We start from the raw sequence: 12,599 nt of genomic DNA, 5'->3' as shown, positions 1-12,599 counted from the left end.
TGGGCTCGGGGGCTCCCATCTGTGATCCCTCCTAAAGGAGGCTGAGGCAGGAGGGTTGCTTGACCCCACAAGTTGGAGACCTGCCTGGGCAACATAGTGAGACCCCATCGCTACAGAATAAAAAAAAAAATTTGTTGGGCGTAGCAGTACACATCTATAGTCTCAACTACTTGGGAGGCCAAGGTTGGAGGATCGCTTGAGCCGGGAGGTGGAGGCTACAGTGAGCCGTGATTACACCACTGCATGCCAGCCTGGCTGATGGAACGAGAGCCTGTCTCAAACACATCAATAAAGAAGAAAGAAGGTCTGATCCCAGTGGCTAGGTGCCATCTCTCCCCACTTTACAGATGAGGAAACTGAAATTCAGAGGAGGAACCGGCCCTCCCAGGGTGGCACAGCTGGTGAGGGTGAGGCCAGCACCTGCCCACAGGTGTGTGTGTCTGAGCTGGGAGTAGCAGGGCCACGCTGTCAGTGGGCTGGCTGGTCACTCCTAGGGTCAGCATTTGGGGGCTGCTTGGGAGGTTTGTTCTGATTTGCGTTAAATGGCAGGCACAGGAGCGCGTGGCCTGTGGTCAGCTGCCTGGGTTTTTGGCGCAGGAGCGCGTGGCCTGTGATCAGCTGTCTGGGTTTTCGGCACAGGAGCGTGTGGCCTGTGATCAGCTGCCTGGGTTTTCGGCGCAGGAGCGCGTGGCCTGTGGTCAGCTGCCTGGGATTTCGTCTCAGTGATGACCGTGTGAAGCCCCTGCCTGGATCCTGAGTGGGGGCGCAGGGAGCCTCTGTGTGGGGGCTGAGGGTCAAGACCCTCTGTTTATCCCTGTCCCCAGGGTGGAGGCTTCCATGGCCGGGGCCGCTGCCGCTGTTGAAGCAGAAACTGCCAGCCAGGCCTCGGACGAGGAGGGCGCACCCGCCAGCCAGGCCTCGGACGAGGAGGACACGCCCGCCACTGACATCTACTTTGTAAGTGCCCCGGGCTCTTCTTGCCACCGGCTCGTCAACCAGACTCTCTCACACACGCTCCACTGTGTGCACACCATGTACACACAGCCACACACAGGCCCGTGAGTGTGCCCTGTCGACCCACCCACATGCTCTCTCACCAGCCAGCACTCTCATGACACACCTACATGCACCCACCAGCCACGTTCACACCCACCTTCTCTTCCTGGTCTAACCCCACGGGGTGAGAATCTCCTCCAGACCAGGCCTGTCTGGACCTTCTCCCTGTCGCCGTGGGCGTGGCCAGGTGGGCCCATCCTTGAGGAGGACCAGGGGACCGGGCAGTGGCAGGAGGGCTTCACGCTCCCACGCTGTGGGCTGGGGACTCATGACTGCTACTGGGCAGGGCTGGGTCTGCCCGGACCTGGGATCCCTGCCCCCCGCTTGCCAGGGTCTGGGTGAGGCAGCTGCCGGGCAACCAGCAAGGCCTCGGGTATCCAGGTAGCGTCTCCACTCCCCAGTGGTCCCACTCAGGTCAGGCAGCCCCAGGTCACAGGGAGGGCTGGAGGCTGCAGCCTACTTCCCAGATGGTTTGTTCTTACCCTCCTGGGAAGGTGGGCTGGGCACAGGCACCAGGCCTCAGGGCCCGTTTTGCGGGCACCTACTGGCTGCTTCATAACTAACTCCCCTGCTCTGTCTCCAGTGGCGCCTCTGGGGTTCCCATGTCCCCACCTGGCCCTGGAGAAGGGAGGGACGGGCCGCGTGCCTGTGCCCCCAGCCACCCCATGTTGTCACCCCTTTCCCCAGGACTGGTTCGTGCGTGTCCTGGTCTCTGGATGGTACGGGGGCCCTGGGGTCCACGTCCTGCTGTGTGTCTGTGTGCTGATGCCCTGCTGGGTGGGCAGCGGAGAAGGGAGAAGGGTCCTCGGTCCCACCCTGGCACCCCCCACCTTCTGCTTGGCAGTCAGCTGTGCCCACCCGCTCCCCACTGCCTCCCTCCACCTCTCCCACCCGACCACGGGGGTAGCCGCCTCATCCGCTATCCTCTTTTCCTTCCTCCTCTGGCCCGCCCGGCCTGCCCCGTCCAGTTCACGGATGGGAGGTACTGGATTTACTCTCCCCACCATCGCCGACTGCGGGCCATGACGCTGAGCGCCTCAGGGACTGTAAGTGACCGCAGCTGGCCACCCTGGGGAGAAGGGGCGGTGCCCCTCGGGCAGCAGGGAGCTGCAGGTCCCCGGCCAGAAGCTCAGTGTCTGACGTCCGTTGTTTTCCAGAAGGGCTTTGGGGAAATCACGGCCGCGGTTGAGGTCAGCCACGCTGGCCCCGGACCGGGTGCTGGGCTGCGTGCACCACTGGGAATGTCACTTAGCCCCATGTCGAACCGGGCACTCCATAGGGCGACACCATCGCCAGGTGCACAGCTGAGGCCCAGGGTCTGCCTCGGACCCCGGCCGGACCCCAACCAGCCCCTCTCTGCCCCTGGACCCAGCCCTCCCATGTCAGGGTGTCTTGGGTGGATGCTTCTCACTCGTACAGACCTGGCTCCCCTGGCCTACCTGACTGTATAGGGGAGGTCGCACAGGTCAGCAGAGCGGCTGCAGAGCCAGGCTCTGAACTTCAGGGCCATGGAGACGGGGAGGAGATGGTCTCTCCGCACCCACCTCACAGATGGAGGTGCTGAGGCCTCAGCTCCCCTGGGAGCCTGGGAGACCACACGGTTTAGTCAAAATCCAGATCCCCAAGCTCTCAAGGAGTTCCCCCTGGGACGCCACATGGGCCCCACGTAGCCGTGAGATCCTCAGGGCCTGCTGTGGTCATTATGACCAATAAGCAAGGGGCCCAGAGAGGCTAAGAGACCTGCCCAGCGCCGCACAGCCAGAACAGGGCGCAGACCCAAAGCAGGAGTGTCTCCTCAAGACAAAGCCCCCGCCGAGGCCGCCGTGACTCCCCGCCCATCAGCAGACCTCTCTGAACACTGCTGTGTGCCAGGCACTGTGGAGTGATCCCCGGGAGGTGGAGACCACTTCCCAGGCTGCTCCAGGCAGCTCCGTCCCACAGAGCCAGCAGGAAGCCAGCCACCGCAGACCCACGCCCTGGAGATTGTCAGGGAGCTCCCAGAGGGGCCTGCTGGGAGGGGGAGCACTGGAGAGACCCAGCAGCCCTGCCGGTCACCCCACCACAGGCAGGGAGCCGTTCACAGAGGCCGCCTACAGAGGGGGGTGCCTGGACTTTGAAAAACACCTGGTTTGAAAGGGCAGATGTGGGGAGGGTGGTCTCAGCAGCAGGCACAGCAGAAGTGTGGGGGCCAGAGGGGAGGCAGGGCAGCCGTTCAAGACACCCCAAAGCCTGAGTGCTGAAGAGGCTGTGCCCTTGGTTCTGGTCTTCCTGGGGTCACCTGGTTCTGGGTCCCAGCTGCCACTGCCCCCCACTTCCCCCCTGCCCAGCTGGTGGCTGAGGAGGTCCCTCTCTGTCCCCCCAACTCCTGCAGGACAAGGAAACCAGCTGTTCTGCCCTTTTTTTTTTTTTTTTTTTTTTTCTTTTTTGAGATAGAGTCTCGCTCTGTCGCCCGGGCTGGAGTGCAATGGCATGATCTCAGCTCACTGCAACCTCCACCTCCCGGGTACAAGCGATTCTCCTGCCTCAGCTTCCTGAGTAACTGAGAATACAGGTGCCTGCCACCACGCCTGGCTAATTTTGGGGTTTTTGTTTGTTTTTTTTCGAGACGGAGCTTTACTCTGTCGCCCAGGCTGGAATGCAGTGGCTTAATCTCGGCTCACTGCAACCTCCGCCGCCTGGGTTCAAGCAATTTTCCTGCCTCAGCCTCCTGAGTAGCTGGGATTACAGGCTCCTGCCACCATGCCCTGATAATTTTTTGTATTTTTAGTAGAGATGGGGTTTCACCATGTTGGTCAGGCTGGTCCCGAACTCCTGACCTCAGGTGATCCGCCTGCCTCAGCCTCCCAAAGTGCTGGGATTTCAGGCGTCAGCCACCACGCCCAGCCTTAATCTTTGTATTTTTAGTAGAGATGGGGTTTCACCATGTTGGTCAGGCTGGTCTGGAACTCCTGACCTCAAGTGATCCACCTGCCTCAGCCTCCCAAAGTGCTGGGATGACAGGCATGAGCCCCTGCACCTGGCCTGTACCCCCATTTCTAACGCTGTAGCAGAAGGGTACTATCGTCCCTGCCCAGGTGCTGTGTGCACGGTGCCGCCCAGGACACCCCTCCCAGAGAGCAGCTCTGAGTGGCTGCTGCCACCCTCCTCCCTGCAGACCAGCTCTTTCAGGGCTCAGGTGGGGATCCTGTTTTGGCCCCACATTTTCAAGTCCCCATGGGAGCCATCAGTGCAGCCACCAAATCAGTACCAAGCACACACGCAGGCTTCCCACACCGGGCTCTCGAGGGACATTGCAGGGGCGGACCTGACCTGCCGTTCCCACATCGGAAATTCCAGGCTACATTTGCTATCCTCCCAGAGGAATGGGCAAGGCCTGCGCTGGGGTCCCGGCCCCTCGGTGCAGGAGTCAGTCCTCCGCGATGGCAGCCTCGCAGGGCAGGAGCACGCTGCCCTCGGTGGCCAGGGGCCGGGAACGGGGGTCTGGTGGGAGCTGTAGGATCGGGCAGGGTGGAGTGAGCACAGAAGTGAGCCCTTTAGAGGGGGCATGGAGGCAGGACCCGAGGCAGGGAGAGGCAGTGCCTCTGCAGGTGAGGCCTGGGCTCACCTGGAGTGTGAGGGAGGCTCCTGCTGGCCCAGGCTGGGAGCTGGGAGCTGGGAGCTGGCACAGGCAGGGGCACAGGCCCGATAAGGAGGCATGGGTTGGCCTGGGCAGCGGGTGGGCAGCGCTGTCCTGACTGGAAGGACAAGCAGTGGGTCTTGGGGTGACGGACTGGGTTGTGGCTGTGACAAGTTTAGGGGCCGAGGGCTGCCAGGTGGACGTGGCCAGGCAGCTGTGTATTCAGGCCTGGCACTTCAGGCTGAGACCGGGCCTGGTGGAAATTCACAGGTCGTCTGTGCCGGGAGGGGCGTTGAACGCTGGGGTGGTAACAGAGGCCCAAGAGAGAGGAGGATGCAACAAGAAGACAGGGAGGCCAGGCGGGAGGCCAGGCTGGAGCCCTGAGGAAGCAGCCTGGGGGCAGGAGAAGCAGAGGGAGCTTGAGGGGTCGGGGGCTCCTCAGTGGGCGGGGTGTTTGAGGAACGCACCCTTCCTCCCCAGATCCCACCCAGACCTGGGACCCCTCACGCAGGCACAGCTGGGAAGAGATGTCCGTGTCCCAGCACACGGCCCTGCCTGTGCCTAGCCCTGAACTTGGCCCTCCCTCTGCCCCGCTGCTCAGGAAGGTGTCTCCTGGCTCTTGCAGGGTGGGCGGTCTGAGCCTGAGTCTCTCCCGAGCACATCTGTGCTGGCAGAGGGGGCTGGCCCTGCCCACGGGCAGCCACGTGTTCAGGTCCTGAAAGGCTTCTGGGTTGGGAAGTAGGTCCGGCACCCTGACCTACCAGGACCCTCACAGAGAGCCCCCAGGAGCCTGTGCGCTGGTGCCCATGGCATAGGCAGGATTGGGGGCTGTGGTGGGGCCGGGCTGTGGAGGAGGAGGAGGAACACTCGGTGCTCCAGGTTGTGACCCCCACCCGCTTCCGCCGGCTCTGTCACCTGCTGTCTCAGGCCCTGCCTTGACTGAACTAACCGCTTTCTGCCGCCCGCCCCGCCCTGCCACGCTGAGCTGAGACCCGGGCCCGTCCAGGTTGGGAGCAGGTCCACCGGGTCGGAGGGGGCAGCCAGGCTGAGCCACCCCTTGTCCTCCGTGGGGGATTCGCCTCTTTTATGTTCTCCTGTCTCTTCCTTCCTCCCTCTGCCTCTCTTGCGCCTCCTCGCACCCTGCTCTTCTGCGCCCTCCTGCACGCGCGCCCACCCGCCAGCCCACCGATGAGAGGAGCTGGGTGTACTCCCCACTCCACTATAGCGCCCAGGCCCCCCCGGCCTCCGACGGCGAGAGCGACACAGTAAGTGCGGCCCAGGTGCGCCCGCCGGCCCTGTGGGCTCCAAGGTCCTACTGAGCGTGGTCCCCAGCCACTGGGACAGGCAGGGACTGAGGCCTGGGGCGGGAGGGCACAGGTGGCCCAGAGCTCCACCCTGGGCTCTCTGGCTCTGAGGTGGCCGTGGGGTAAGTGTCTCAGGGCCTGTGTTGGCCCAAGGAAGCCAGTCCCTGGCAGGGGGCCTGGCGGGTGGCCTGGGGTGGGCCTCGCCCCGCCCGTCGCCCACCTTCATTTGTCCTCTTGCTCTTACAGTAATTTCTATGCAGTCCCCAACCCAGAGCCGAGCTCCACTTTCGCTCCGGCCGCCCCTGGAGGCGCTGCCCACCCTGCTGAGGCCCAGAGCTCGGGAGATGCCCGCCTCGCCGCCCCATTGGACCTCATCCTCCCCCTGCACGGATGTCGATGGCCGGACCCCTCCCCAGCAAGCCTCCCAGGGCCCCGGCACCCCCATCGGCAGCCTGCCCCAGTGAGACTGACCCTCCCGAGCGGCAAATCGCATTTGAGTCCTTACTCGGCCCAGAGACGGAAGCACGTGTGTGCTGTTTTAGTAAAAGACCAAAAAAGACAAAAACCCAAACCAGATGAAGAAGAGCCCCCGCCCACTGCACTCTGGTTCTCTGCTGTGCCTGCATGTGTCCTGAGGAGGGAGCCAGGCTGTTCCCGGTGGCCTCTGGGACCTGAGCCCCAGGGGCCCCATCAGCCTGCAGAGGGGACGGCTGGGGTCCCAAGCCACTCTGCCTCCGTCCACCTGGGAAGCGGACCCTCCGGCCCTCAGCTTGGGTTTGGGGGCCTCAGTGCAGGACATCTGGCCTGAGCATCGACTGTGGGGACAGCCCTCGCCCTGCCAAACACTGCGGCCACGCAGCAGCTGTGTTCCCGCCGCAGTGGGGCCCTGACACCCACCTTCCAGGTGCCCCTCGAGCAAAAGCCTCTGGCGCCTCCGATCCAGACCCACCACAGCTGGAGGGCCAGGCCTCCTCTCCCCCAGGCCACTACCCATTCTGGCGGAGCTCAGGGCTGGGGACTTGTCGTTCTCTTCCGATGTGGGCCACTCGGCAACTGGCACGGAGGGCTCAGGCAACAGAGACGCTTTCTCCGCGGACGGACGGAGCGGGAGGCCGCACCTTGGGCCACAGGAGACCAGCTCAGGGTGGAAGGTCAGGCTCCCCGACCCCTCCACCTGGAGGCACGGCCAAGGGGGCCAGGCGCGGCTCCACAGGAGTCTCCTTCAGGACTGGCGTGGGTGCCGCGGCCTCTTTCTTGGTTAAGTGACGTGATGTCTCTGAGGAGAGGAGAGACTGTTTCCGGCTCACCCCCCTCCAAGAGGGCAGCACTCCCGGTGGTGGGACTGAGCCCAGACTGCCCTGGGGCAGCTTCCTGGGGCCGCTGCGCTCAGAGGGTGCTGGTTGGAGTCGAGAGCTCGGCACAGTCGCCCACCCTGCCCTTCCCCAGGACCCCTGAGAGGGGCTTGTTGGTGATGGCCGTGGGGTTCCCCACTCCCAAGATGTGCCCAGGATGGGAGGAGCTGGCGTGGAAGCTGCACCTTCGGGAAGAATTCCTCTCCAGCCCTGGCAGAGCCTGGTGTGGGGTCTGAGACGGCGAGAGAACCTGCCAGGCAGGGCTCTGTGTTTTGTCTGTTGCAAGCTCTGTACAACACCACGTCACCCGCTCTTCACATCCTGTCGGCCTCCCGCACAGCCCACGCGCTGCGCCTGGAAGGGCCCTGCTGTGGAGGAGCCGGCCCCATCCCCGAGGCCCTCAGCGAGGACACGCTCCACGAGAGCAGCCCTTCCACTCTCCGCCGAGGAGAGGGGCTCACCCTCCTCGGGAACCGGCTACCCGCGTGGCTCCCGTCAGGACCAGCCCGCGTAGGGTGCTCCCTGCCTGCTTGAAGGGTCTGTCCAGCCCTGGGAAGCCACCTTGGCCCCAGTTCACAGCCTGGTGCTCATCTGCTGGCACCGGGCATCCACCAATCAGCTTCCCCCATCCCTCCGAAGGACACCCGGCGGGCATCCCCCAGGGAGGCGGGGGCAGAGATCAGAAGGGGTGTCTGGGACCTGGATGACCAACAGGGACAGGGGCATTGTCGTCATCTCAAAGGCCCACACCCCCAGAGGCCACACTGAGCCTCCCAGGGAGCCCTCGAGTCCCCGTGCCCAGAGCCCTGGCACCAGAGACGCGGAGAGCCTGTGGGGGTGACTCGGAGCAGCAGGTGTGGTCCCAGGCAGGCAGCACCACGTTCAGGGCAGCCTCCCTCCGCTGAGCGAGTCACATGATACCAGTGCCCGGCCAACACTCCCTTGCAGGAGAAATTTGCAAACCTCTGTGGATACCACATTTCCATTTTTGTGTTGTCTCCAAGGCCCCTTTGGAGATCTACTTTGTTGGTTGTGTTTTTTCGTTCCTTTCAGAGAACTGTAAACCGAGGCTGAAGTGCCCCACTGACTGTGCCGAGGGGCGGGGGCAGGAGGACGGCAAGACCTATTTATAATATTTAGCAAACTCGGCCTCCCTCAGATCCCCCGCGAGGGAGGCCGCTGGACCCACCCCGCTGTCCCCCACGATAGAAGTCTGTAAATACCTTGGTGACCAATGCCCACTTCCCCTCCTGGGTCACCTCTGATGGCCGCCGTCCACTGAGAATGTGGACAGTGTCCAAATTCCTGTACTGTAATGACTAAAAGGCGTTTTCTCTGAGACTGACAAGGCAGAAACTTCCATGTGTCTCCTGCCAGGCTCTGTCCCCCTACGCCATCCCAACATGTCCCCGTTCCCCCGAAACCTGGCTCAGTGCAATACTCCCGTTGCCATGGGGTCTTTCACCATGGTACTGTCTCCACAGCCCCTCAGTCCCCACCCCAGGATAGGCGCCCACCACCTCCTCCTCGTCTCCGGTGGTCAATCGCTCCTCCTGTCCCCACCCCAGTCCCATTTTTATGGCTGAACTGATTCTGAAACAAAACGAAACTGCAAACCTCGTGTGTCTTAACTCCCCCCCGGGGATTCCACTGCATTCCTCTGCCCCGTGGTCTGGTGCGTGACAATCCAAAGCGCCGCGCCTCGTGGCCGAGACGAGGGTGCTGTGTCCCTCAAACCCAGAGCCGTGGGCGCCTCTGAAACCATACAGCCACTCCTGGCCCCAAACAACACTGGTTTGCAGCCCAGGTTCCCCGCCCACCCATCCCCACCACACCCCGTCTTTTTAGAGGTCTCTCTAATAAATCGGGTAATAAGCATCCACCCGCTTGTCTGCCTTTCTGTGGGTTCCGGGGTCTGGTTGGGAGTTTGAGGACTGACTTTGTTTTCTATTTTTTGTTTTTTTTTTTTTTTTTTTTGAGATGGAGTCTCCTGTCACCCAGGCTGGAGTGCAGTGGTGCAATCTCAGCTCACTGCAACCTCTGCCTCCCAGGTTCAAGCCATTCTCCTGCCTCAGCCTCCCGAGTAGCTGGGATTACAGGCGCGCACCACCACGCCCGGCTATTTTTTTTGTATTTTTAGTAGAGACGGGGTTTCACCATGTTGGCCAGGCTGGTCTCAAACTCCTGACCTCAAAGGACCTGCCCGCCTCAGCCTCCCAAATTGCTGAGATTACAGGCATGAGCCACCGCGCCTGGCCTGAGGTCTGACTTTGAATCTTAGAGAAGAAAGAAACCTTTGTGAGATTGATGCTAATATCAGTAATAGAACCCAAACACCTTACCAGTTGTGAACCTCCTTTAGGTCCCAGTTCAGCTCAGAAAACATCTGTGCTTCCAACATCTGTGCAGCCCTCCAAAGTTTGTATTTGTTCTGCTAGGGCGGTTCAAATTCAGTCAGGTTTGGACCCCTTGAAGGGAAAAGATTTCTCTTAGGTCTCCCAGATTGAGAAACTACATTGAAAGTAAGATAGGCCGGGCGCGGTGGCTCAAGCCTGTAATCCCAGCACTTTGGGAGGCTGAGACGGGCGGATCACGAGGTCAGGAGTTCGAGACCATCCTGGCTAACACGGTGAAACCCCGTCTCTACTAAAAAATAAAATAAAATAAAAAAACTAGCTGGGCGAGGTGGCGGGCGCCTGTAGTCCCAGCTACTTGGGAGGCTGAGGCAGGAGAATGGCGTAAACCCGGGAAGTGGAGCTTGCAGTGACCTGAGATCCGGCCACTGCACTCTAGCCTGGGGGACAGAGCAAGACTCCGTCTTAAAAAAAAAAAAAAGTAAGATCCTGGCCAGGCGTGGTGGCACACACCTGTAATTCCAGCTACTCGGGAGGCTGAGGCCAGAGAATTGCTTGAACCTGGGAGGCAGAGTTTGCAGTGAGCTGAGATCGCGCCCCTGCACTCCAGCCTGGGCGACAGAGCAAGACTCTGTCTCAAAAAAAAAAAAAGAAAGAAAAGTAAGATCCTGCCTTTAGTAAGGGAGCCCTTGGAACAATGCCGTTTTCAGCACAGCTGTTTTATAAACTGAACATGAAGGTGATCTCGTTTTAAGTTAGTTTGTTTGAAATGGAGTCACGCTCTATCACCCAAGCTGGAATGCAATGATACGGTCTCGGCTCACTGCAACCTCTGCCTCCCAGGTTCAAACAGTTCTGCCTCGGCCTCCCGAGTACCTGGGACTACAGGTGCCCAGCACTACACCCGGCTAAATTTTGTATTTTTAGTAGAAATGGGGGTTTCACCATGTTGACAAGGCTGGTCTCGAACTCCTGACCTCAGGTGATCCACCCACCTTGGCCTCCCAAAGTGCTGGGATTACAGGACTGAGCCACTGTGCCCAGCCCATGCAGCCAATCTAATGTGCTGCAAGGATGCATCTGAATTTTGGGAAGCACAGGGTCGGGCCTTCGCCTTGTTTTGGACCATCCCAACACCATGACAACCCACATCTCAGGACCAGCAAGGTCATCATCTAGATTGTCAGGAGATGGTCTTCCACTTCCTCTGTAAGGTTCCATCCTTGCCTTAACACCAAGCAAAGCATACAAAGCCAGCGTTTGTGGGGATGTTAGGAAGTTGTATTCCAAGATAAGCATTTTATTTATTTATTTTGAAACGGAGACTTGCTCTGTCGCCCAGGTTGGAGTGCAGTGGTGCGATCTCAACTCACAGCAACCTCCGCTTCCTGAGTTCAAGCGATTCTCTGCTTCAGCCTCCCGAGTAGCTGGGATTACAGCTGGGATTACAGTGGTACAATCGTGCCACCATGCCCGGCTAATTTTTGTATTTTTAGTAGAGCCGGGGTTTCACCATGTTGGCCAGGCTGGTCTCGAACTCCTGACCTCAAGATCCACCTGCCTCAGCCTCCCAAAGTGTTGGGATTACAGGCATGAGCCACTGTGCCCGACTCAAGATAAACATTTTAATTTTTTTTTCTTTTTTTTTTTTTTTCAGATGGAGTCTTGCTTTGTCACCGAGGCCGTAGTGCGGTGGCACAATGTCAGCTCACTGCAACCTCTGCCTCCCGGGTTCAAGCGATTCTGTCTGCCTCAGCCTCCCAAGTAGCTGGGATTACAGGTGCCTGCCACCACACCTGGCTAATTTTTGTATTATTTAGTAGAGATAGGGTTTCACCATATTGGCCAGGCTGGTCTTGAATTCCTGACCTCAGGTGATCCGCCCGCCTGGGCCTCCCAAAGTGCTGGGATTACAGGCGTGAGCCACCGCACCCGACCAAGATAAACATTTTAAAAGTTTGCTTCAATTACCATCATCCTCCAGAAACAAGCCTTCCTAGCTCTGAGTGGTTAGAACTGCAGGGCGTGGTGGTAGCAGCGACCATGGGCTGGGGGAGCCCAAGACGGCACATCAGCGTCTTCTAGGTGCCCCCAGCCTTGCCCTTGAAGTCCGTCCTCCCATGCCAAACTTGTTTCAACAGCAAGTCCCCCAAACCCTGCTCACAACCCTCCCACGGGTCCCCAGCACCCACACCACAAAGCTGGGCAGCCTGGGTTGAGAAGATAGGTATTAAATGTGACTTTCCCTCCCTGAGCCTCAGCTTCCCCCCCCAAGCCTCAGTTTCCCCATCTCTAAAATGAGTTGATGGGGCAATACAAGGAGTTATCAAAGTTTTTTTTTTTTTAAAGCTTAACTCCCAAAATACACAGGTGTTCATTGGCAGGTGGTTCATTGGCAGGTGGTGGAGCATAACGATGACTCTCATAGGAAGGCTTTTCAGTTTCTGTCCCCGCGCCCACCCTCTGCCCTCTGGAGCTGCCTGGTACCTAAGCCTTCCTGGTTCTTTGCCTTTCGGGGACCTCGCTCCCCAGACACGCCTCTCCTTGGCCACGCCCCTGGTCACGCCAATGAAGTGCCACTTCGGGCCTAGACCCGCTTCTTATTGGTCCCGCCTCCGCAGGCCCCTCCCCGCATAAGGTTCCTAGTTTGCCCTTGCCCGGCCCACAGTTCCTCAGGCCCCCTGAGGCGCGGGGACCCGCCTGGGACTGCCTCCGACACTGCCTGAAAGGAGAACCCCTCGCCCTGGAGCCTACAATGCCAGTGGAGTCGATCACGCGGTCCACATTTGCAGATGTAGTAGAGAGTCTGGGGCGTCGGAGTCCTTGCAGGCTGTGGCGGCGTGATGGGTTGTTCTCTCCTGGCTCAGGCCCGGACGGGGCAGTCTGGAGAGCGCCGTGAGCGAGAAAGGCCCCCAGC

The 12,599-nt window shown here is 60.2% G+C and overlaps 1 protein-coding gene across 1 annotated transcript in view; it reads left to right on the top strand.

The window, feature by feature from the left end:
• Nucleotides 1–9,206, top strand: part of PIP5K1C (phosphatidylinositol-4-phosphate 5-kinase type 1 gamma) — a 42,569-nt gene extending 33,363 nt beyond the window's left edge. The window contains exons 16-18 of the mRNA XM_025367733.1: nucleotides 825–957; nucleotides 5,854–5,937; nucleotides 6,223–9,206. Coding sequence (XP_025223518.1) covers nucleotides 825–957; nucleotides 5,854–5,937; nucleotides 6,223–6,225 — 220 coding nt within the window. The 3' untranslated portion in view covers nucleotides 6,226–9,206. The remainder of the gene's footprint in view (nucleotides 1–824; nucleotides 958–5,853; nucleotides 5,938–6,222) is intronic.
• The last annotated feature ends 3,393 nt before the right edge of the window (nucleotides 9,207–12,599 follow it).

This window comes from Theropithecus gelada, chromosome 19 (genome assembly GCF_003255815.1).
Source record: "Theropithecus gelada isolate Dixy chromosome 19, Tgel_1.0, whole genome shotgun sequence".
NCBI classification, from domain to species: domain Eukaryota; kingdom Metazoa; phylum Chordata; class Mammalia; order Primates; family Cercopithecidae; genus Theropithecus; species Theropithecus gelada.
Note: the sequence above shows the minus strand (reverse complement) of the source record. Positions and strands in the feature narration are given on the sequence as shown.